The sequence below is a fragment of the Triticum aestivum genome, chromosome 6B (assembly GCF_018294505.1).
Source record: "Triticum aestivum cultivar Chinese Spring chromosome 6B, IWGSC CS RefSeq v2.1, whole genome shotgun sequence".
NCBI lineage: Eukaryota > Viridiplantae > Streptophyta > Magnoliopsida > Poales > Poaceae > Triticum > Triticum aestivum.
The window spans coordinates 563,363,182-563,388,356 of NC_057810.1; the positions used below are offsets into that span (position 1 = coordinate 563,363,182).

Sequence of the window (25,175 nt, forward strand, 5' to 3'; positions counted from 1 at the left end):
ACTCATAATATAACCGTCATTGAAACTTTAAGCGTGCGGGCCCTACGGGTTGGAGAACTATGTAGACATGACCAAGACACGTTTCCGGTCAATAACTAATAGCGGAACTTGGATGCTCATATTGGCTCCCACATATTCTACGAAGATCTTTATCGGTCAAACCGCATAACAACATACGTTGTTCCCTTTGTCATCGGTATGTTACTTGCCCGAGATTCGATCGTCGGTATCTCAATACCTAGTCCAATCTCATTACTGGCAAGTCTCTTTACTCGTTATGTAATGCATCATCCCGCAACTAACTCATTAGTCACATTGCTTGCAAGGCTTATAGTGATGTGCATTACCGAGAGGGCCCAGAGATACCTCTCCGACAATCGGAGTGACAAATCCTAATCTCGAAATACGCCAACTCAAGAAGTACCTTCGGAGACACCTGTAGAGCTCCTTTATAATCACCCAGTTACGTTGTGATGTTTGGTAGCACACAAAGTGTTCCTCCGGTAAACGGGAGTTGCATAATTTCATAGTCATAGGAACATGTATAAGTCATGAAGAAAGTAATAGCAACATACTAAACGATCAAGTGCTAAGCTAATGGAATGGGTCAAGTCAATCACATCATTCTCCTAATGATGTGATCCCGTTAATCAAATGAAAACTCATGTCTATGGCTAGGAAACTTAACCATCTTTGATTCACGAGCTAGTCAAGTAGAGGCATAGTAGTGACACTATGTTTGTCTATGTATTCACACATGTATTATGTTTCCGGTTAATACAATTCTAGCATGAATAATAAACATTTATCATGAAATAAGGAAATAAATAATAACTTTATTATTGCCTCTAGGGCATATTTCCTTCAGTTTCGGCTAACTAGGAATGGTTCGACATCGACAACACCGCCGCTCACCTTCGACAAGGATTCGACATCGACCACTTCACCATTTTGACACCCTAACCGTAAGCAAGAATGGTAACCTATATATCATCTTGGTATCCTGGTATCCCATCATTGTACATTCATTCTTGCCTTTACATTGTTAACCCCTTAGCCCATTTTGCGTCACTTGCCTATTGAGACTAGCCATTTGAGTATTGCCGGCAACGTTACTTGTGCACACTAGTGATCCATACCTTCCATTGCATGCATACCATATCACATTGGTATCATCTTGGTATCATCATATCATCCCTTGTGTCACAAGATTGTTCCTGCATATACACAATTACTATCTTGGTTTGTGCATTTCGCATAAGTGGCCATATAAAAAGAAGCTTCTAAGCAAAATAAAAAGAGAGCAAAGAGCTTGTAAGCAATAGCCATAGCATCATACCACATTGCACATAAGATTGTCATATCCGATCATCTTGGATCATCTTGAGAATAACACTGGGAACATCATACACATAGCATACTTGGAATAGAAAGCTCATACATTTTGCATCCTATAGGTTGTGCACAAGTGTCGTATCCGCCTATTGAGAAATCCTGCTAGCATATCTCTTGAGTTGTGCAACACGAGCATTTTCTGTGGATTCCACATTTTGTGCTCATTCTTTGGTAGCACGACCTCATTTATCTATCTGTGTGTGTGTTTCCTTGTGCCACATATTGCTATTGGTCTACTTGTTTCACTTGCGAATTTGTGACTCTTTTCCAACATTATTGACTCTTGCTAACTGATACGTCTCCAACGTATCTACTTTTCCAAACACTTTTGCCCTTGTTTTGGACTCTAACTTGCATGATTTGAATGAAACTAACCCGGACTGACGTTGTTTTCAGCAGAACTGCCATGGTGTTGTTTATTGTGCAGAAAACAAAAGTTCTCGGAATGACCTGAAAATCCACGGAGATAACTTTTGGAAAATATAAAAAATACTGGCAAAAGATGAAGGCCAGGGGCCCACACCCTGTCCACGAGGGTGGGGGGTGCGCCCTCCCCCCTGGGCGCGCCCCCCTATCTCGTGGGCCCCCTGGAGCTCTGCCGACCTCAACTCCAACTCTATATATTCCATTTCGCAGAGAAAAAAATCAGAGAGGAAGTTTCATCATGTTTTACGATACGGAGCCGCCGCCAAGCCCTAATCTCTCTCGGTAGGGCTGGTCTGGAGTCCGTTCGGGGCTCCAGAGAGGGGGATTCATCGCCGTCGTCATCATCAACCATCCTCCATCACCAATTTCATGATGCTCGCCGCCGTGCATGAGTAATTCCATCGTAGGCTTGCTGGACGGTGATGGGTTGGATGAGATTTACCATGTAATGAAGTTAGTTTTGTTATTTTGATCCCTAGTATCCACTATGTTCTGAGATTGATGTTGTTATGACTTTGCTATGCTTAATGCTTGTCACTAGGGCCCGAGTGCCATGATTTCAGATCTGAACCTATTATGTTTTCATGAATATATGTGAGTTCTTGATCCTATCTTGCAAGTCTATAGCCACCTATTATGTGTTATGATCCGATAACCCCGAAGTGACAAGAATTGGGATACTTCTCGGTGATGACCATAGTTTGAGGAGTTCATGTATTCACTATGTGCTATTGCTTTGTTCCGGTTCTCTATTAAAAGGAGGCCTTAATATCCCTTAGTTACCACTAGGACCCCATTGCCACGGGAGGGTAGGACAAAAGATGTCATGCAAGTTCTTTTCCATAAGCACGTATGACTATATTCGGAATACATGCCTACATTACATTGATGAACCGGAGTTAGTTCTGTGTCACCCTATGTTATAGCTATTACATGAGGAATCGCATCCGACATAATTATCCATCACTGATCCAATGCATACGAGATTTTCACATATTGTGCTTCGCTTATTTACTTTTCCGTTACTACTGTTACAATTACTACAAAACTGCTATCTTTACTTTTGCTACTGTTACCATTACTATCATACTACTTTGCTACTAAATACTTTGCTGCAGATACTAAGTTATCCAGGTGTGGTTGAATTGACAACTCAACTGCTAATACTTAAGAATATTCTTTGGCTTCCCTTGTGTCGAATCAATAAATTTGGGTTGAATACTCTACCCTCGAAAGTTGTTGCGATCCCCTACACTTGTGGGTTATCACTAACATTTTGCATCAAATTTGTGTGCCACTATCCTCACCGAGATCCACCATAAGCCTTACTTGTGTAGGTGTGCTATTTCCTTGTTACATTATTGAGTGATCGTTGATCCATCTTCAACATTGGATAAGGTACATTGGTCTAGTTCTTTCCTTTCTTCCACTCACATTTGCTAGAGTCTTGTGATGGATAGGCAAGGCATTTCATCTCCGGTCTTCCATAACAACGCGAACAACTACATCAACAAAACGTCCACCTTCAGACTACAACGAGCAATGCAAGGCATTGAGCGACTCGCCATCGACATTCGCCAAAACGAAGCAAGGAAAAGGGACTACATCGATACCAAGTTGGTCGAACAAATGGATCAAGTATGAGACATGGTGGCCAACTACAAGTCTTCTTCCCCTTCGTCATCTTCAAGGCGGCGACGCTCAAGTGGCTAATCTTCGAAACGTCATCGAGCTCAAGCACTACAACACCATCAAGATGAAGATGCTCGCGATGCGTACACCTACAAGTCCCAAAAGGCTCTACATCAAGCTACGGCCAAACTTCATGAGCACAAGAGAAGACAGCGAGACGAGTACCAACAAGACGGAGCTACGACTACTACAACCACTTCGGCATCTTCGCCAAGTGTTCTCAAGGCCATCCACAACGACGGTGACGAGATGATCGAGCATGGGATTTTCCCTTCGGTAATGGAGGAGAGCGATGATGTGCCATCTTCGGCTTTCATCCACGATGACAGTGACGAGATGGTTGAGCATGGGATTTTCCCTTCGACCACGGTGATGTATGATGACTTGAGTGACTTGTGCCACCATATTGAGAGTGAGAGTTACTTCACCACTAGCCCCATATATGACGAGTTGCCCCATTTCCCATGTGAGGAGACCCACAACCACCACCACTTGAGGGATGTGAGTGACTCCACCATATGTGACACTCAGTGCACCTACCTTGAGAGAGTGAGTGAGCCACCACCACATAGAGAGAGTGAGGTAGTTTATAGGGCATGTGAGGCCATTATGATTTCTAACGACTTAACCTCTACCTCTATTGTGTCTTCTCCTTTGGTGTTAGGTCCCATTTATGATGACACGCCAATCCTCGACGACTTCGTCCTTCCTTTGGACAAGACGATGGTCATGGTGGAATATGATGCACCACCCACATGGTTCCATCAAGATCAAGATGATGACCACCATTTGGTTTTTGCCACCTCACCTACACCACTTGAGTGGAATGAACAAGGTAACATAGGTGAAGGTGATGCTCTAGTCCCACCAGTGGACATTCTTGACATTGATTGCTTGCATGATGTTGATCCACCTATTTCTATGATTCATGCTAGTGCGATTTCCCCATGTGATGATTTGCCCATTTATGATGAGTATGATGATTGTCATGTGGAGTCTATTAGTTGTGATGCCATGTTACATAGGATTTCTTGTGGCAATTCTCTAGGTCACGTCATGTTTGATAATCCGCTTGACTTGTCATATGCTATGCATGAGATCAACAATATGTCATATTTACAATCTCTTCATAGTGACTATGCATATGCCATCAAATTAAACCCAATTTGCACTTATGGCATAGATGACAAGCCCATGGTTATTGACATTTGTTTCTCTTGTGATGATATTGATATGCTCCCTTTGCATCATTTATATCATATGCCATGCCATGACCACCTACCTTCGGATATGCATTGTCTTGGATGTTCTCCATTTTCTCCATATGATGTTTCCACTATTTCTCATGAGGACACCCCCATAGTTTCCTCATACATTTTAGGAGATTTTGATCCATCCTATCCATTGCATGATCCCACTACTTGTGTGCACCATATGCTCCCCATGAATAAACATGCTAGTGATGTGTTGTATACTTGCATTCTCAATTTGTGTCCCCATCGTGTCATACATAACAACTATTCTTCCATGATGGATGACATGTTCTTATACCATGCATCAAATTTCTTTGAGTGATGCTTATCTTGTGCTAACTCACACATGCACATACACATCATGATGGATGATGTGTACATTTACCACGCACACACTTTCTTTGGTTTGTGTCTCCTTTGTGTAGGTACCCATGAATACTTGTCAACCTCACAATCCCATGAGTTGACAAAACGATCTCTAGAGAGCAATGATGATTTGGGATCCCGTGGATTGTCCTTACCACCGTTCCCTTCACGCAAAGACTTTGCGCATCTCTTCTACATGGCCCTCACATGGTTATGGGTTATTTACCACTTCTCACTTTATGCCCATATTGCCATGTTCACTTTGCATGATATGCTCATTTCTCTGCCTTTGCCATGCATTTGTGACCCATGCTTTGCATTACACATGATGATTGATTCTACTACGTGTATGTGTATTTGCAAGTTTGGTGGAGATATTGCTTGTTATTGCCATGTTTGCTATGTGCCCCATGCCTATGACGATACATTGATCTTGCTTTGTGTTCATGCTTGCGATATGTCATGTGCATTACCTATATCTATTATTTGCTCACATGATATGATTGCCATGATTTCCTCTAGTGTGTTGCATCTTCGCTCCACTAGTTTGCACGACTTGATTTCTATGCTTGCTCATGTTGCATCCAATTCTTGGATCACTTGCTCCTATCATATGTTTGGTTGCAACAATGTCATTACTTCACATATGCCATGTCCCCTTGCTTGTCACATGATTGATTTGATTGGCTCACACATGATGAACAATCGCTATATCATTTGTGTTGAGTGCCACACTTTCTTCACTACACCATATGCACATTATGCTTGGATTGTCTTGCACTTGACGCATGTGTTTAGACATATCATCTTCTTTGGTGTTGTGGATGATTCTTATGCATACCATAGACCATTTGTTGAACACTTTATGCATGCTTGTTATGACATTGAGGTAGATGCTTGTTCACTTGTCCCACATATTAGCACCTTTACCTCACCCTTGCATGATTGTTTCCATGATGCTTCTCCATGTGCTCAATTTATGTGCTTACAAGCCATGCCACTCCCCCTTGTCACACCATATACTATGCTTGATGACGACACTTGTTTGGTGAATCACCTCTCGAATGCTTGGTTTTGCTCTAACGCTAACCACATTTGTTTTTCCAAGTGTTTGTTGTACTTGCTAATTTTGAAGGAATCACAAGACGGTGCAACATAGAGAGTGAGCATTTCGAGCTTGACGATGATGAGTGCTTGGTGGTTGTCCACTTCTACACTGTGACGCCATCTCTTTCCCATGGTGACAAAGATCATGATCCACGGACGGATCTCTCCCAGGGGGGGGGAGATGATGTGGAGCATCCCTCAACCATCACCATGGACGTCACACCACCACCGCAAGCACGGAGACAACCAATGACAAGAGCACACGCACGCGCCATCGAAACCGAGGTTATCTCTTTCCTCTTCGAGTTTCATTCGAATTCGCTTGTGAATCGGGTCCTACCTCAAACGGAGACGTTATGCATTCTTAGGTACTTGGGAGATCGTCATGAGGAAGCACAGAGGGAAACACCAGGTTCACCCGGAGACACACGGAGGAAGGAGAAGGAAGATGGGCACGAAGGAGTGGAGCCACCGGACACCCCGGGTGCCCGGCCCCTGCGTCCCCGGGTGCCCGGCTGCCCTAGCCTGGGCGCTGCCCGCCGCCCCGGGTGCCCGACCACCCCGCTGGGCGCTGGCCCTTGCCTCTGGGTGCCCGAGCCGCGACCCCCGTGTGCCCGGCCTCGCTCCTGGGCTGCCCCAATAGCCCCCCGGGTGCCTGGCCCCCTACATCCACCTCTCGGGCAGAGGCCCTGACCGGTCCGGGTGCCCGGCCGATCTTGCCCCGGGTGCCTGGACCCCTCCGTATGCCTGTGTGCATTTTGTGGTCTTTGACCATTGTACCCCTCTCTCCCTCATGTTTCGCCCCTAGACTATAAGTACCCCCCACCTAGCTCATCTAGAGGATAGCAAAGTATATGAGAGACATGAGTGAGCTTCGCTCCTTGTACCTGTTGGAAATATGCCCTAGAGGCAATAATAAATTGATTATTATTATATTTCCTTGTTCATGATAATCGTTTATTATCCATGCTAGAATTGTATTGATAGGAAACTTAGATACATGTGTGGATACGTAGACAACACCATGTCCCTAGTAAGCCTCTAGTTGACTAGCTCGTTGTGATCAACAGATAGTCATGGTTTCCTGGCTATGGACATTGGATGTCGTTGATAACGGGATCACATCATTAGGAGAATGATGTGATGGACAAGACCCAATCCTAAGCCAAGCACAAAGATCGTGTAGTTCGTATGCTAAAGCTTTTCTAATGTCAAGTATCTTTTCCTTAGACCATGAGATTGTGCAACTCCCGGATACCGTAGGAATGCTTTGGGTGTACCAAACGTCACAACGTAACTGGGTGGCTATAAAGGTGCATTACAGGTATCTCCGAAAGTGTCTGTTGGGTTGGCACGAATCGAGACTGGGATTTGTCACTCCGTGTAAACGGAGAGGTATCTCTGGGCCCACTCGGTAGGACATCATCATAATGTGCACAATGTGACGAAGGGGTTGATCACGGGATGATGTGTTACGGAACGAGTAAATAGACTTGCCGGTAACGAGATTGAACAAGGTATCGGTATACCGACGATCGAATCTCGGGCAAGTAAAATACCGCTAGACAAAGGGAATTGTATACGGGATCGATTGAGTCCTTGACATCGTGTTTCATCCGATGAGATCATCGTGGAACATGTGGGAGCCAACATGGGTATCCAGATCCCGCTGTTGGTTATTGACCGGAGAACGTCTCGGTCATGTCTGCATGTCTCCCGAACCCGTAGGGTCTACACACTTAAGGTTCGATGACGCTAGGGTTATAAAGGAAGCTTGTATGTGGTTACCGAATGTTGTTCGGAGTCCCGGATGAGATCCCGGACGTCACGAGGAGTTCCGGAATGGTCCGGAGGTAAAGATTTATATATAGGAAGTCCTGTTTCGGCCATCGGGACAAGTTTCGGGGTCATCGGTATTGTACCGGGACCACCGGAAGGGTCCCGGGGGCCCACCGGGTGGGGCCACCTGCCCCGGGGGCCACATGGGCTGTAGGGGGTGCGCCTTGGCCTACATGGGCCAAGGGCACCAGCCCCTAGAGGCCCATGCGCCAAGATATAGGAAAAAGGGGAGAGTCCTAAAGGGGGAAGGCACCTCCGAGGTGCCTTGGGGAGGATGGACTCCTCCCCCCCTCTTAGGCGCACCCCTTCCTTGGAGGAAGGGGCAAGGCTGCGCCTCCCCCTCTCCCCTGCCCCTATATATAGTGGAGGGGAGGGAGGGCATCCATACCTGAGCCCTTGGCGCCTCCCTCCCTCCCGTGACACCTCCTCCTCTCCCGTAGGTGCTTGGCGAAGCCCTACAGGATTGCCACGCTCCTCCATCACCACCACGCCGTTGTGCTGCTGTTGGATGGAGTCTTCCTCAACCTCTCCCTCTCTCCTTGCTGGATCAAGGCGTGGGAGACATCGTCGAGCTGTACGTGTGTTGAACGCGGAGGTGCTGTCCGTTCGGCACTAGGATCATCGGTGATCTGAATCACGACGAGTACGACTCCATCAACCCCGTTCACTTGAACGCTTCCGCTTAGCGATCTACAAGGGTATGTAGATGCACTCTCCTTCCCCTCGTTGCTGGTTTCTCCATAGATAGATCTTGGTGACACGTAGGAAAATTTTGAATTTCTGCTACGTTCCCCAACAGTGGCATCATGAGCTAGGTCTATTGCGTAGATTCTTTGCACGAGTAGAACACAAAGTAGTTGTGGGCGTCGATATTGTTCAATATGCTTGCCGTTACTAGTCTTATCTTGATTCGGCGGCATCGTGGGATGAAGCGGCCCGGACCAACCTTACACGTACGCTTACGTGAGACCGGTTCCACCGACAAACATGCACTAGTTGCATAAGGTGGCTGGCGGGTGTCTGTCTCTCCCACTTTAGTCGGATCGGATTCGATGAAAAGGGTCCTTATGAAGGGTAAATAGCAATTGGCATATCACGTTGTGGTTCATGCGTAGGTAAGAAACGTTCTTGCTAGAAACCCGTAGCAGCCACATAAAACATGCAAACAACAATTAGAGGACGTCTAACTTGTTTTTGCAGGGTATGCTATGTGATGTGATATGGCCAAAAAGGATGTGATGAATGATATATGTGATGTATGAGATTGATCATGTTCTTGTAATAGGAATCACGACTTGCATGTCGATGAGTATGACAACCGGCAGGAGCCATAGGAGTTGTCTTTATTTATTGTATGACCTGCGTGTCATTGAAGAACGCCATGTAAACTACTTTAGTTTATTGCTAAACGCGTTAGTCATAGAAGTAGAAGTAGTCGTTGGCGTGACAACTTCATGAAGACACGATGATGGAGATCATGATGATGGAGATCATGGTGTCATGCCGGTGACAAGATGATCATGGAGCCCCGAAGATGAAGATCAAAGGAGCTATATGATATTGGCCATATCATGTCACTACTCTATTTGATTGCATGTGATGTTTATCATGTTTATACATCTTATTTGCTTAGAACGACGGTAGTAAATAAGATGATCCCTTACAACAATTTCAAGAAGTGTTCTCCCCTAACTGTGCACCGTTGCGACAGTTCGTGTTTCGAAGCACCACGTGATGATCGGGTGTTAGATTCTAACGTTCACATACAACGGGTGTAAGACAGATTTACACACGCGAAACACTTAGGGTTAACTTGACGAGCCTAGCATGTACAGACATGGCCTCGGAACACGGAGACCGAAAGGTCGAACATGAGTCGTATAGAAGATACGATCAACATGAAGATGTTCACCGATGATGACTAGTCCGTCTCACGTGATGATCGGACACGGCCTAGTTTGACTCGGATCATGTAATCACTTAGATGACTAGAGGGATGTCTATCTGAGTGGGAGTTCATAAGATGAACTTAATTATCCTGAACATAGTCAAAAGGTTTTTGCAAATTATGTCGTAGCTCACGCTATAGTTCTACTGTTTAGATATGTTCCTAGAGAAAAATTAGTTGAAAGTTGATAGTAGCAATTATGCGGACTAGGTCCGTAAACTGAGGATTGTCCTCATTGCTTCATAGAAGGCTTATGTCCTTAATGCACCGCTCAGTGTGTTGAACCTCGAACATTGTCTGTGGTTGTTGCGAACATCTGACATACACGTTTTGATAACTACGTGATAGTTCAGTTAAACGGTTTAGAGTTGAGGCACCAAAGACATTTTTGAAACATCGCGAAACATATGAGATGTTTTGAGGGCTGAAATTGGGATTTTAGGCTCGTGCCCATGTCAAGAGGTATAAGACCTCCGATGACTTTCTTAACCTGCAAACTAAGGAGAAAAGCTCAATTGTTGAGCTTGTGCTCAGATTGTCTGAGTACAACAATCATTTGAATCGAGTGGGAGTTGATCTTCCAGATAAGACAGTGATGGTTCTCCAAAGTCATTGCCACCAAGCTGTTAGAGCTTTGTGATGAACTATAACATATCAGGGATAGATATGATGATCCTTGAGGTATTCGCGATGTTTGACACCGCGAAAGTAGAAATCAAGAAGGAGCATCAATTGTTGATGGTTGGTGAAACCACTAGTTTCAAGAAGGGCAAGGGCAAGAAGGGATACTTCATGAAACGGCAAATCAGCTGCTGCTCTAGTGAAGAAACCCAAGGTAAAACCCAAACCCGAGACTAAGTGCTTCTGTAACAAGGGGAACAACCACTAGAGCAGAATTACCCTAGATACTTGGTAGATAAGAAGGCTGGCAAGGTCGATAGAAGTATATTGGATATACATTGTGTTAATGTGTACTTTGCTAGTACTCCTAGTAGCACCAGGGTATTAGATACCGGTTCGGTTGCTAAGTGTTAGTAACTCGAAACAAAAGGCTACGGAATAAATGGAGACTAGCTAAAGGTGAGCTGTCGATATGTGTTGGAAGTATTTCCAAGTTTGATGTGATCAAGCATCGCACGCTCCCTCTACCAAAGAGATTGGTGTTAAACCTAAATAATTGTTATTTGGTGTTTGCGTTGAGCATAGACATGATTGGATTACGTCTATCGCAATACGGTTATTCATTTAAGGAGAATAATGGTTACTCTGTTTATTTGAATAATACCTTCAATGGTCTTACACCTAAAATGAATGGTTTATTAAATCTCGATCGTAGTGATACACATGTTCATGCCAAAAGATAGTAATGATAGTACCACCTACTTGTGGCACTGCCACGTAAGTCATATCGGTATAAAACGCATGAAGAAGCTCCATATTGATGGATCTTTGGGCTCACTCGTTTTTGAAAAGTTTGAGACATGCGAACCGTGTCTATTGGTGTATATGCATGAAGAAACTCCATGCAAATGGACCGTTTTGACTCACTTGATTTTGAATCACTTGGGACATGCAAATCATACCACATGGGCAAGATGACTGAAAAGCCTCGTTTTCAGTAAGATGGAACAAGATAGCAACTTGTTGGAAGTAACACATTTTGATGTGTGCAGTCCAATGAGTGTTGAGGCATGCAGTGAATATCGTTATGTTCTTACTTCACAGATGATTCGAGTAGATGTTGAGTATATTTACTTGATGAATCACGAGTCTGAATTATTGAAAGGTTCAAGTAATTTCAGGGTGAAGTTGAAAGATCGTCGTGACAAGAGGATAAAAGAACTATGATATGATCATAGAGATGAATATCTGAATCACGAGTTTGGCACAGAATTAAGACATTGTGGAAATTGTTTCACAACTGATACAGCCTGGAACACCATAGTGTGATGGTGTGTCCAAACGTCATAGTTGCACCCTATTGGATATGGTGCATACCATGATGTCTCTTATCGAGTTACCACTATCGTTCATGGGTTAGGCATTAGAGACAACCACATTCACTTTAAATAGGGCACCACATAATTTCGTTGAGACGACACCGTATGAACTATGGTTTGGAGAAACCTAAGTTGCCATTTCTTGAAAGTTTGGGGCTGCGACGCTTATGTGAAAAGGTTTCAGGTTGATAAGCTCGAACCCAAAGCAGATAAAATGCATCTTCATAGGACACCCAAAACAGTTGGGTATACCTCCTGTCTCAGATTCGAAAGCAATAAGGGATTGTTTCTAGAATCGGGTCCTTTCTCGAGGAAAAGTTTCTCTCGAAAGAATTGAGTGGGAGGATGGTGGAGACTTGATGAGGTTATTGAACCGTCACTTCAACTAGTGTATAGCAGGGCACAAAGAGTTGTTCCTGTGGCACCTACACCAATTGAAGTGGAAGTTTATGATAGTGATCATGAAACTTCAGATCAAGTCACTACCAAACCTCGTGGGATGACAAGGATGCGTACTACTTCAGAGTGGTACGTAATCCTGTCTTGGAAGTCATGTTGCTAGACAACAATGAACCTACGAGCTATGGAGAAGCGATGGTGGGCCGGATTCCGATAAATGGCTCAAGGCCATAAAACCCGAGAGAGGATCCATGTATGAAAACAAAGTGTAGACTTTGGAAGAACTACTTGATGGTCGTAAGGCTGTTAGGTACATATGGATTTTGAAAGGAAGACAGACAATGATGGTAAGTGTCACCATTGAGAAAGCTCGACTTGTCGTTAAGATGTTTTTCGACAAGTTCAAGGAGTTGACTACGATGAGACTTTCTCACTCGTAGCGATGCTAAGAGTCTGTTGGAATTACATTAGCAATTACTGCATTATTTATGAAATCTTGCAGATAGGATGTCAAAACATTGTTTCCTCGACGATTCTTGAGGAAAGGTTGTATGTGATACAACCGGAAGGTTTTGTCTATCCTGAAATATGCTAATAAGTATGCAAAGCTCCAGCAATCCTTCTGAGGACTGGAATGAGCATCTCGGAGTTGGAATGTATGCTTTGATGATGATCAAAGATTTTGGGTGTATACAAAGTTTATGAGAAACTTGTATTTCCAAAGAAGTGAGTGGGAGCACTATAGAATTTCTGATGAGTATATGTTGTTGACATATTAATGATCAGAAATGACGTAGAATTTCTGGAAAGCATATAGGGTTATTTGGAAAGTGTTTTCAATGGAAAACCTGGATTAAGCTACTTGAACATTGAGCATCAAGATCTATAAGGATAGATCAAAACGCTTAATAGTACTTTCAAATGAGCACATGCCTTGACGTGATCTTGAAGGTGTTCAAGATGGATCAGTCAAAGAAGGAGTTCTTGCCTGAGTTGTAAGGTATGAAGTTAAGACTTAAAGCTCGACCATGGCAGAATAGAGAGAAAGGAACGAAGGTCGTCCCCTATGCTTAAGACATAGGCTCTACAGTATGCTATGCTGTGTACCGCACCTGAAGTGTGCTTTACCATGAGTCAGTCAAGGGGTACAAGAGTGATCCAAGAATGGATCACAGGACAGCGGTCAAAGTTATCCTTAGTAACTAGTGGACTAAGGAATTTTCTCAATTATGGAGGTGGTAAAAGAGTTTGTCGTAAAGGGTTACGTCGATGCAAGCTTAACACCTATTCGGATAGCTCTGAGTAGAGATACCGGATACGTATAATGGAGCAACAATTTAGAATAGCTCCAAGTAGAACAGTTATTTGGAATAGCTCCAAATAGAACGTGGTAGCTGCATCTAGGAGATGACATAGAGATTTGTAAAGCACACACGGATCTGAAAGGTTCAGACCCGTTGACTATACCCTCTCTCACAAGCATAACATGATCAAACCCAGAACTCATCGAGTGTTAATCACATGGTAAATGTGAACTAGATTATTGACTCTAGTAAACTCTTTGGGTGTTAGTCACATGGGGATGTGACCTTGAGTGTTAATCACATATCGATGTGAACTAGATTATTGACTCTAGTGCAAGTGGGAGACTGTTGGAAATATGCCCTAGAGGCAATAATAAATTGATTATTATTATATTTCCTTGTTCATGATAATCGTTTATTATCCATTCTAGAATTGTATTGATAGGAAACTCAGATACATGTGTGGATACGTAGACAACACCATGTCCCTAGTAAGCCTCTAGTTGACTAGCTCGTTGTGATCAACAGATAGTCATGGTTTCCTGGCTATGGACATTGGATGTCGTTGATAACGGGATCACATCATTAGGAGAATGATGTGATGGACAAGACCCAATCCTAAGCCTAGCACAAAGATCGTGTAGTTCGTATGCTAAAGCTTTTCTAATGTCAAGTATCTTTTCCTTAGACCATGAGATTGTGCAACTCCCGGATACCGTAGGAATGCTTTGGGTGTACCAAACGTCACAACGTAACTGGGTGGCTATAAAGGTGCATTACAGGTATCTCCGAAAGTGTCTGTTGGGTTGGCACGAATCGAGACTGGGATTTGTCACTCCGTGTAAACGGAGAGGTATCTCTGGGCCCACTCGGTAGGACATCATCATAATGTGCACAATGTGACCAAGGGGTTGATCACGGGATGATGTGTTACGGAACGAGTAAAGAGACTTGCCGGTAACGAGATTGAACAAGGTATCGGTATACCGACGATCGAATCTCGGGCAAGTAAAATACCGCTAGACAAAGGGAATTGTATACGGGATCGATTGAGTCCTTGACATCGTGGTTCATCCGATGAGATCATCGTGGAACATGTGGGAGCCAACATGGGTATCCAGATCCCGTTGTTGGTTATTGACCGGAGAACGTCTCGGTCATGTTTGCATGTCTCCCGAACCCGTAGGGTCTACACACTTAAGGTTCGATGACGCTAGGGTTATAAAGGAAGCTTGTATGTGGTTACCGAATGTTGTTCGGAGTCCCGGATGAGATCCCGGACGTCACGAAGAGTTCCGGAATGGTCCGGATGTAAAGATTTATATATAGGAAGTCCTGTTTCGGCCATCGGGACAAGTTTCGGGGTCATCGGTATTGTACCGGGACCACCGGAAGGGTCCCGGGGGCCCACCGGGTGGGGCCACCTGCCCCGGGGGCCACATGGGCTGTAGGAGGTGCGCCTTGGCCTACATGGGCCAAGGGCACCAGCCCCTAGAGGCCCATGCGCCAAGATATAGGAAAAAGGGGAGAGTCCTAAAGGGGGAAGGCACCTCCGAGGTGCCTTGGGGAGGATGGACTCCTCCCCCCCTCTTAGGCGCACCCCTTCCTTGGAGGAAGGGGCAAGGCTGCGCCTCCCCCTCTCCCCTGCCCCTATATATAGTGGAGGGGAGGGAGGGCATCCATACCTGAGCCCTTGGCGCCTCCCTCCCTCCCGTGACACCTCCTCCTCTCCCGTAGGTGCTTGGCGAAGCCCTACAGGATTGCCACGCTCCTCCATCACCACCACGCCGTTGTGCTGCTGTTGGATGGAGTCTTCCTCAACCTCTCCCTCTCTCCTTGCTGGATCAAGGCGTGGGAGACATCGTCGAGCTGTACGTGTGTTGAACGCGGAGGTGCTGTCCGTTCGGCACTAGGATCATCGGTGATCTGAATCACGACGAGTACGACTCCATCAACCCCGTTCACTTGAACGCTTCCGCTTAGCGATCTACAAGGGTATGTAGATGCACTCTCCTTCCCCTCGTTGCTGGTTTCTCCATAGATAGATCTTGGTGACACGTAGGAAAATTTTGAATTTCTGCTACGTTCCCCAACAGTACCCACTCCTCTAGGAGATCAAGACCTCCTAGGAGAAGATCCCTAGTGGATATCAAGCCCCCATCTTGGTAAGGATCCCCATCATAGGATCATCAAGACCTCTCTCCTCATAGGATTGGGATGAACCAGTACCTTGTATCTTTCCTTTGTTGTCCTTGGATTCATTGTGACCTCTTGTGTGTTCTTGGATCTAGCATATGTGTGACTGGATCTAGTCAATTTGAGTGTTTCCCCTCTCTTTGTGTTCTTCGTGTTCTTGGGGATTTCCCCTCCAATTCGTGAAAGATCTCCCATAGGGTTCCACCCTGCAACAGGTTGGGATGGAGAGGATTAGGGTTTTTGTCCCCAAATGGCGGTGTGTGTGTGTACCATATATAGCAGGGCTTATGTGCGGGTTTGGGCTGGAATTTAGAGGGCAAATTTAGGTGGGCTTTTGGGCATCGGAATGTGTGTGTGTGTGTGTGTGTGTGTGTGTGAGAGAGAGAGAGAGAGAGAGTGAGTGAGTGAGTGAGAGAGAGAGAGAGAAGTTAAAAGCCCGGTAGCAAGTTCATTTAGTAAATTCATCTATTTAAACCAGCTAATATCCTTTGCATATTTAACGGTTCAGGTGTCAAATGGACTCTGTTTCGAATGAAATTTGAAACGTAGCCTCACTAGACAATTTTGAGACCGCACAAATCATCTCGACTATAACGGCGACCGTCTGGCATATATTCACAAAATATCACAACGAGGTCGTGTCCGATGATTCAGGGTTAAGTCTTTCATCCGATACTAGGGAAGAGAGAAGGGGTTTATTTATTCACCATATAACAAAATGGCAAAAATAAACTATCCAAGTTAATTGTTTAGTTGATAAAAACAATGTTTGATTTGGAGAAAGTTCGAGGGTGTTACACAAATAAAAGAAGTGGCCTTCCGTACAAACAATTTACCACGGGCGAAAAGCAGTTGCCACAAGATCGCCTAGAACAGGTCCATGACACTCGAAGGTTAGAGGTCTGCATCACGGATTCATCTTCAGCTGAGTTTTTTCACATCCCAAGACTCCATAGCATGGAGGCACATGGTTTAGCCCAGCCAGCACTCCTCCACACAACAGTCCAGCCAGTTGAAGTCTCTTGCAACAATGCAGATCATCCTGAGGACAATTGATTGCCCTTTGAAGCTGTTGTGCCTGGACATGCAACTACAGGGAATCGTATGTAACTGTCACTGTGAACTGTTTGCGGTATGAATGAATTGGCGCCTTTGCTTGTTCAAGGAAAAAAAATGGGAAAAAGTGCATGCGTTGCTTTCAGCAATCGCTGGGCTGGAAAGCCACCACACGACACAAGTGGACGCGCGCAAGAAACAGGAGCCGCTTCTCCGCCGCTTTGGCTTTCCCTTGCGTGCGCGGCGCGACCGCACCGCCGCCGTACCGGGGAAGAATCTCTATCCAGACCGGTTCCGTGCGCACACGGTTTGCGGTTCCGGCCCCGGCTCTCCCTCTCTCGGCCCCCTTCCTTCACGCAACATTTCTCTCTCGCCCGGTCGCCCCACCCGCTGTTCCACCAGTTACTACTACTGACAGACGCAGCCAGCGCGGGTTCCACAATCCGATCCCCCTCACAACCGCATTTTTTTTAGCGGCAGCGGAATTTAACTCGCCTCTCCCGCCGCCGCCCGTCCGCAGCCCAATGGACCTCCCCGTGGTGGATCTCGCGCCCTTCCTGCAGGCCGCCGCCGGCGACGCCGCGCCGGCCGAGGCGGAGGAAGCGCTGCGCGCGCTCTGCGCCACGGTGAGCGCCAGCCTGCGGGACACGGGGGCGCTGCTGGTCAAGGACCCCCGCTGCACCGCCGCCGACAACGACCGCTTCCTCGACGTCGTCGAGCGCTACTTCGCCCGATCCGACGACTCCAAGCGCCTCCAGGAGCGCCCCCACCTCCACTACCAGGTACTACTACTAAATGATTCCGTTTGATGGAAGCGGTAGCCTCCGCATCCCCCCGCTTCCCCGGCGAATTATGGTGTCCGATTAGGTGGGGACGGAGGCTAGGGTTCGGACGAAATTAAGTTCGACATTCTAGGATCAGTAGCAGTACTTGTTCCCGGTTCAAGTTCTCTGATATGATCCTCTGCATTATAAAATCACCATCAAATTCAGGCACATAAGATTGATACATCCAACAGTTACGCTGAATGTTTGATGCCTTAAGTTACCCCATTTGCAATGATGGATTTTGATCCTGTTTATATGATAAGGTCGGCGTGACACCTGAAGGCGTGGAGGTGCCTCGCAGCCTCGTCGACAAGGAGATGCAAGACAGGATCAAGAGTATGCCAGAGGAGTTTCAACCAGCCACCCCTAAGGGACCAGACCCGAAATGGCGCTACATGTGGAGAGTGGGTCCTCGCCCGTCGAATACCCGCTTTAAGGTGGCCATTTCTACATGATCTCTTCAGTGTGATGTGGAAGTCTGAATGAATTCCACGCTTCACGTCTAGCCACTATTTGCGCGTTATATGCTGAATTGTGAGCAATTTTTGTGTAGGAGCTGAACGCAGAACCTGTTATTCCTGATGGATTACCGGAGTGGAAAGAGACAATGGATTCCTGGGGTGCAAAAATGATTTCTGCAATTGAGGTACATATCCAGTCCACACTTTTTCTAAGTTGATGTTTTCTGCAGTTTATGCATGGCAAGTCTATATTATACAATATTCAGAAGTTGGTTGGACACACTTCTTTTGTAGGTTGTTGCTGAGATGGCAGCAATTGGATTTGGCTTGTCAAAGGATGCATTTACCTCTTTGATGAAGGAGGTAATGTTATAATTCTCAGCACGCTCACTCGTTCTGTTATAATTCTTAAATTTATCTGAAATGAATGTTCTTAAAACAGTGCCGCGTTCCAGCTATTAGTAAAATTTCAATGCCTTAGTTGGTTTAAAGGTGTGGTATGGGATCTTCTGATTTTTCAGTCGTGCAATCCAGCATTTTGAGTACTAGAAGTGTTCTTCTAAAAAGAAGTATTATTCATGTTCTTTTAAAAAGAAGTATTATTCATGTTGAAGTTCTTTGATCATCCTATTGACACTGCTCAATTATTCTCGTGTTTCAATAGGGACCGCACCTCCTAGCACCAACCGGAAGTAATCTGATGCGTCACGGTTCTGAGGGCACTGTGTTTGCTGGGTTCCATTATGATCTTAATTTCTTGACCATTCATGGTCGTAGTAGATTTCCAGGCCTGAACATTTGGTTAAGTAATGGTAAAAAGATGGAGGTGAAGGTCCCTGTTGGCTGTCTTCTCATTCAGTCAGGGAAACAGGTTAGTTCTGCCATTTTCACTGGATGCATTTTCAATTGTTCTGCACTCCTAGTTTGATGAAATGATACTTATGCATATTGTCTTTAATATTTTGTTCTTATATACAAGTACTGTTTTTTCTGAAATAGTTGATTTTGTCATCTTGAAATCAAACTTTAGTTTCATATCTGAGTCTTTCCTGAAATATTACACACTTGCATGTAAGGATCTATAAATACTTGTATGGAAATGTTAGGCAAATGAGAGCTGGGCAGTATTTCCAGGGTGCTGGGTGTGGCAGTGAAGCACGTGCACACGCTCGCCTCATTTGGTTCATAGGATAGGAATTTTATAGGAATAGGAAAATCATAGGAAGTGAGATGACATGCATCTTAATTCCTATATAGAAGAGATGCCATTTGATGCATAGGATAGGAATTTTTCCATTGAGTCTAGGCTAATGATTTTTTCCCTCCAAAATGTGAAGGATTGATTCCTATCCTATATAGGAATAGGAATCCATTCCTACAAACCAAAGGGCTTCAAAGGAATTTTTCCTTTGCAAATCCTATCCTATAGAGTTCCTACAAAATTCCTACAAACCAAAGGAGGCCTAAAAGGATACACCTCACTATTTTTATGTGCTCCTTTTCTGTACAGTTGGAATGGCTTACTGGTGGCGAATGTTTAGCTGGAATGCATGAGGTAGTGGTGACCAAGAGAACATTAGAGGCAATAGAACTAGCTAAAGAGCAGAACCGAAGCTTGTGGAGGATCTCATCGACGGTAAGTACTCTCAGTTCCCACCATATGTCTGCTAACCTCGTCACGGTTTCCACAATCCTATGTGCTCTGCCGAGTTATTGACTAACCGATTTCTATGTATGTCCAAACAGCTATTCTCGCACATTGCTTCCGATGCGACACTCAAGCCATTGGGCCACTTTGCTGAAGCACCCAATGCTCATAGTTATCCGCCTATATGTGCCGGGGAGTATGTTGAGCAAGAGCTCTCGGCGATCAATCTGAAAGGGAAGGTTGCACTCTAGGCGTACACAGACCGCCGATTAATCTGGTGACTCGTTAATCCGCCTTCTGTGGTCAGAACGCGAATTGCGATAATCCAAGCTGATACTTGTATCTTCATTCAACTTTGTTGACATACCGAGGTTGCGCCGGTCTATTTCCGACACAACCCTATCTATGTCCATGCTAAGTATATGTCCATTTGATCCCCCTGTTAAGTTATAGTGGATGCTCATGCTCTGGTGTACTGAACTGATAGCACCTGTGAAAATTAAATAATAGTGGTACTGTTATTCTCGAACCGAAGTGTACTGAACTGATATCAGGGTTGCTGTCTACGAAAATCATCCTTGCAATCCGTTTTGCAACCGATAAATCTGTTCTGAGCTGAAACATCAAACGCACAGCACTAGTAACACTATTTTAGGGGTCAAAATTATAGTCCACTCCACTCTGCGCAGTAAGCTGTGACACTGCAAAGCGTTGTTTCTTCTCATCACAAACCGGCTAATTGAGATGCACATATGTACAGTACAGCGGCCACGCACGTAGTCAAGGCGTTTCATCAGACTTCAGACCCAGTTGTTGGGCAGCGAGAAGTTGTGGAACCTGAAGGAGGCGTCCCCTGCGGTGTCCCTCCCCTGCACCATCCCCGGCTCGCCGTCGGGCTGCGGCGGCTGGTCGACCCACGAGAAGGAGTTCTGCCGCAGCAGCTCGGCAAACGCCGGGGACGGCTGCGGCGTCGGGCAGGGCGCCCCCTGCGGCCGGTTCGGCGCGTCGGTGCCGAAGTCCCACATGAGGACGTGGAGCAGGATGGGGCGCAGGGCGTGCCGGTGCAGGGACAGCTTCTGGCTGAGCGACACGGTGTCGAAGCACCGGATGGCCCCGGAGGTGGACACCATCCACGGCAGCACCTTGCGGCACGACACCCGGGAGATGACCAGCAGCTTGGACGCGCGCTTCGCCTCCCGGTAGAGGTCCCGCAGCCCCGACCGCGTCGACGGCGCCGGCCGGTCGCCGTCGTCTTCCATGACCGACGAGATGTAGAGGAAGCCCTGCACCCCATTCCCATTTCCAAGAGCGAATCAGTTCAAACGCGCACTAGAGCTAGAAGTAGAGACATACAGAGACAGACATTCCTCCGGCATTGCTACCTCTTCGGTGCGACTGATGGCGAAGCCGAGCTTGGTGTCGCCCTCCTCGAGGATGATCTCCACGGGCATTTCTCCGGCGGCCGCTGTGAACCAGAGGCGCACCGCCTTCACCACGCCGATGTCCACGCCGTGGTAGTCCTCGAACCCGTACAGGCTCGCGTTGGCAAGGTTCGGGAGGTCGGCCAGTGACCCGGAGTTGACCGTCGCTGAGGCCATGTCGCCGGAGATCTGCACCATGCATGCGAGAACGTCAGAAAAACACCAAAAACATCCCCCACATAATCATTCTGATGGCAAAATATAGTATAAGGAACCTTGGTGAGGAGGGCCTCGGTCTGGACGTTGAGGAAGGCGATGGGCACGCCGGCGGCCTGCGAGGAGAGGAACCAGGCGTTGGCGCGGGCCAGCGTGTCGTCGACGGAGTTGTAGCGGGAGTTGGCGCGGTCGAGCGCGGTGGGGAGGACGAGCAGGGAGAGGAAGCTGCTGGAGCTGGGCACCGGCAGCACCTCCTTCATCTTCTTCTCCCACGGGTAGGACACGTAGCCGTCCTGCAGCTGCGCCTTGCTCAGCGCGCACACCACCCGAGAGCTCCTCGACCCTGCATGCATGCACCACCGCCGCCGCCGTCGTGAGCGAGCGATCAACGTCGGCCATGACGTAATAACATTACGATATTTATCGAACAGCTGATCGTGTTTCAGTTCTTTATTTGAGCATCTGGAGATGACAGTAGATTTGTAGATTCTTTATTTGATCATCAGGAGATGGCATTAGATTTGCAGAGGAGTCTCAAGCTCGAACCAAGGCGTCTGCACGATCTGCAACCATGTGCGAGTTTTTTTTTTACTTATTACTCCTAGTGCGAACAAGCTGGACGCGACATCATCGACCTAGGAGGTATAAAGTCAACCGGTGAATCTCCGAACCGCATTATGATCTCAGAGGAACATTGCCATTGAATACTAAATCCGCAAGTGGACGCCGTTGCCGTGTATGAATGATTGAATCCAAATGCAGATTCCATTCAACGTGCACCGCCGTGTCTGCTGCCTGGAAGTACGGGCATGCGACTAGAGCTAGACTGATGATTCGATGTTTGGTAAGATCTGGCTAAGCATGGGTGCATACGTACCGTATACCTACCCGGCCGGCTAAATGGAAAATAGGGACCTAAACTCTTATACGGGTAGAAGGAACATATTGGCCGTGAAGTTCATTTTCCCTTAAGTACGTTGCACATCATAACAAATTGCTGTTTCACATACTGCCAATATTTAGAAGTAGCATATTAGCATTAAAAAGGCAGTAGATGTATTTATATATCATAGCATATCTGTGGACTGCAAACAGCTCTATATATAAGTTGGCCAGGCCAAATTACCAGTCCAAAAAACTGGAAACGAAAGCAGCCTAAAACACAACAAGAACAACAATGCTATCAGCAGCTAGCTCTTTCCCGTTATATACGTAGGAATATCCCGATCACATTTCCTAACTAAAGTACTAAACACGATGACCGTACCACGGAAGTGACCATATTTTACAACTGATCCAAGCATATGCCTTGGCGTGCAAACAAAACCAGCCCTTGTGAGTGATCGAGCACGCCAAATCATCTTCACTAGGCGGCCAAAACTGATCCAAGCATATGCCTCGGCGCATCAGCATGCAGCCGAAACCAGTCTTGTGGATGATCGAGCGCGCCAAAAAGAATTCTATCGCGATCGATCGGGAGAGAAAACGATAAAGATGGTGTCCGGTGCCGCCTGTCAAAGTACACCAACCTGTGCGCGAAAGTCGCATGCAGCGGGAACGCGCGCATGCACGCATCATCGGCGCCCTATCCTTTTTCTCAAGTCCAACCCGGCATGTAGCGAAAACTCAGTCGAAGACTTTTACTTTTCTTCGCTAACTAACGCAATCGCAAGCAAAAAATCGAACAAGTTGAATCGGAAATAAAGATCTGCGGAGGTTCTAGAAAATATCTGCGGATTGGATGATGGCGGAAACGCGGCGGTGCCGTGCGGCTGCTGTTTACCTCGGAAGGCGACGCATTCGCTCTCGCTGCGGTCGACGAGCCCGACGGCGTAGTTGGGGTCGCGGATGGACCGGAGCACGTACTTCTGGCTGCGCCCCACCATCGCCATCCCGCCGCCGCCGCCGGTTGTCTCCTGCGGCACTATGCAGGCCTGCATCCTGGCGGCCGCCGCGTCCGAGCCGGGGCCCAGCAGCTCGCCGCTGCTGTCCACCTCCCCCGGCACCAGCTGCTGCTGCGCGTGCGCGGGGCGCCGCACGCGCACCTCCACGGACGTGTCCCCGCGCTTGTAGGCGGCGTGCAGCAGCTTCTGCAGCGCGGCGCGGCCGCCCTTGAAGGGCGCGGCGTGCACGGCCGGCCCGCCGCGGCCGCCGACCCCGATGAGGAGCTCCTCCACGACGTCGCCGGTCTGCACCGTCTCGGTGCAGCCCGTGCCCCACTCCTCCGCCCGCGACCCGCCCGCCACGCACTCGATCGCCACCACCCCGCCCTGCTGCCTCTTCCCGTAGTCCATGGGCATAATAGGAGGCCTCTCGCTTTCTCCCTCCTACTCCCTCGCGCAGCAGCAGCTAGCTCGCGAAAATGAACCAGCCGCCGTGGAGCTGCGCTATATACGGAGAGATCTATAGCCCCTTTTGACTTGCGTGGGTACTAACTACCACTGCCCCGTCGCCGTCGCCGTCGTCATCGCAACTCGCAGCGGCGGCAGCCCACGAAGAAGATTCTTGCGCCTTCACACGGCCGGGGGAGGAGGAGAGGGAGAGAGGGAGTACAGATGCAAACGCTTTGGAGGAGGCCGAATTAATGGAGGCGCGAGCGCGGTGGATAAGAACTGTTGCTGTCGCTGGGATTAAAATCTGCCGTGCTGGTGGCGACCCCCACCGTACCCTACCCCCGACCGGCCGAGGCGCATCGGACCGGACGACCGCGCGGGCTGGTGCATCTGGGCCGTCCGTCTTTTAAATTACTTCGCTCGCTAGCAGATGGGGCGGGCGGATGGTTTGGCGTGCGTGGACTTGGAATTCGGCGACTTCCAGTTCGCGCGGGCATCTCTGATCGGGGGGAGATCGATCGATCGAGCCCGTGCGCATTCGGCAACGTCATACACCGCCGCATGTATACGTCCCGTAAACGCAGAATCCGTGTACGCCTTTACCCTTTTCTAGACGCGATGCATGCATCTCTCGCTCCTTTTTGAACAGAAAAATAAGGGTCTAGAAGGAGCAAGAACTGCGGTAGTCCTACGATCGAGGAGAAAAAAGGCTAATACTAAATCAGCGGACACTTATCTACTAAATCAGCAACACTTATTTAGGGGAGAAAGTAACGATTATTGTTGTCTTTGAGATAAGATCCTCCTTGGGTGTTTCTTCCAAAAAAAAAACTGCAGTAGACATAGAGCAGTGACGATAAGCAGTTTATACTATTACCCATATTCTCTCCGTTTCAAAATAGATGACTCAACTTTGTACTAAAGTTAGTACAGAGTTGAGTCATCTATTTTGAAACGGAGGGAGTAGAAACAAAGGAAATGCATACCAGTCACTGACTTTTACAAGGAGAATCCTAAAACAGGATGAAATGGGCAAATCAGGTCGAAAGTGGCCCCATCGCGGATCCTCGTTGGAGATGAGATCACTTAGAACATTGAGACCACCACGCTGCGCCTCTAGTTGTAGGCACTTCGGAAGTACAGGTCATGGACTCTCGACGGAAGCTGAACCGCCTCCTATTTGGTTTCCACTCAAAGAGGGAGAAGAAGGGTTGCCCTTCAGCCAGAAGAGTCAATTGCGGGCCACTGAAGATCGGCAAACAACCACTTCTGCTAGCGTCGTAGATCC

General features: G+C 47.1%; 2 protein-coding genes across 2 annotated transcripts; one reads left to right on the top strand and one right to left on the bottom strand.

The window, feature by feature from the left end:
• Window positions 1-17,340: 17,340 nt before the first annotated feature.
• On the top strand, window positions 17,341-20,446 carry LOC123138012 (uncharacterized). The gene is made up of 7 exons (XM_044557904.1): window positions 17,341-17,763; window positions 18,072-18,245; window positions 18,362-18,454; window positions 18,564-18,632; window positions 18,934-19,140; window positions 19,780-19,905; window positions 20,016-20,446. The coding sequence occupies exons 1-7, from the start codon at window positions 17,506-17,508 to the stop codon at window positions 20,166-20,168; spliced, it is 1,080 nt and encodes a 359-aa protein (XP_044413839.1). The 5' UTR covers window positions 17,341-17,505; the 3' UTR covers window positions 20,169-20,446.
• Window positions 20,417-24,245, bottom strand: LOC123138011 (uncharacterized). Its single transcript, XM_044557903.1, has 4 exons — window positions 23,338-24,245; window positions 21,614-21,897; window positions 21,300-21,527; window positions 20,417-21,200 (listed from the first exon to the last, which is right to left on the bottom strand). Exons 1-4 carry the CDS (start codon window positions 23,852-23,854, stop codon window positions 20,718-20,720), a joined length of 1,512 nt encoding a protein of 503 aa, XP_044413838.1. The 5' UTR covers window positions 23,855-24,245; the 3' UTR covers window positions 20,417-20,717.
• Window positions 24,246-25,175: the final 930 nt, after the last annotated feature.

Excerpts from the sequence above, each read along its gene's own strand:
- LOC123138011 (XM_044557903.1), bottom strand. The coding sequence starts at position 23,854 with ATGCCCATGGACTACGGGAAGAGGCAGCAGGGCGGGGTGGTGGCGATC. Across the intron at positions 21,898-23,337 it reads CGAATGCGTCGCCTTCCGAG|GGTCGAGGAGCTCTCGGGTG; the intron begins GTAAACAGCAGC and ends GCATGCATGCAG. Across the intron at positions 21,201-21,299 it reads CCATCAGTCGCACCGAAGAG|GGCTTCCTCTACATCTCGTC; the intron begins GTAGCAATGCCG and ends AATGGGGTGCAG.
- LOC123138012 (XM_044557904.1), top strand. The coding sequence starts at position 17,506 with ATGGACCTCCCCGTGGTGGATCTCGCGCCCTTCCTGCAGGCCGCCGCC. Across the intron at positions 17,764-18,071 it reads GCCCCCACCTCCACTACCAG|GTCGGCGTGACACCTGAAGG; the intron begins GTACTACTACTA and ends TTATATGATAAG. Across the intron at positions 18,246-18,361 it reads CGTCGAATACCCGCTTTAAG|GAGCTGAACGCAGAACCTGT; the intron begins GTGGCCATTTCT and ends ATTTTTGTGTAG.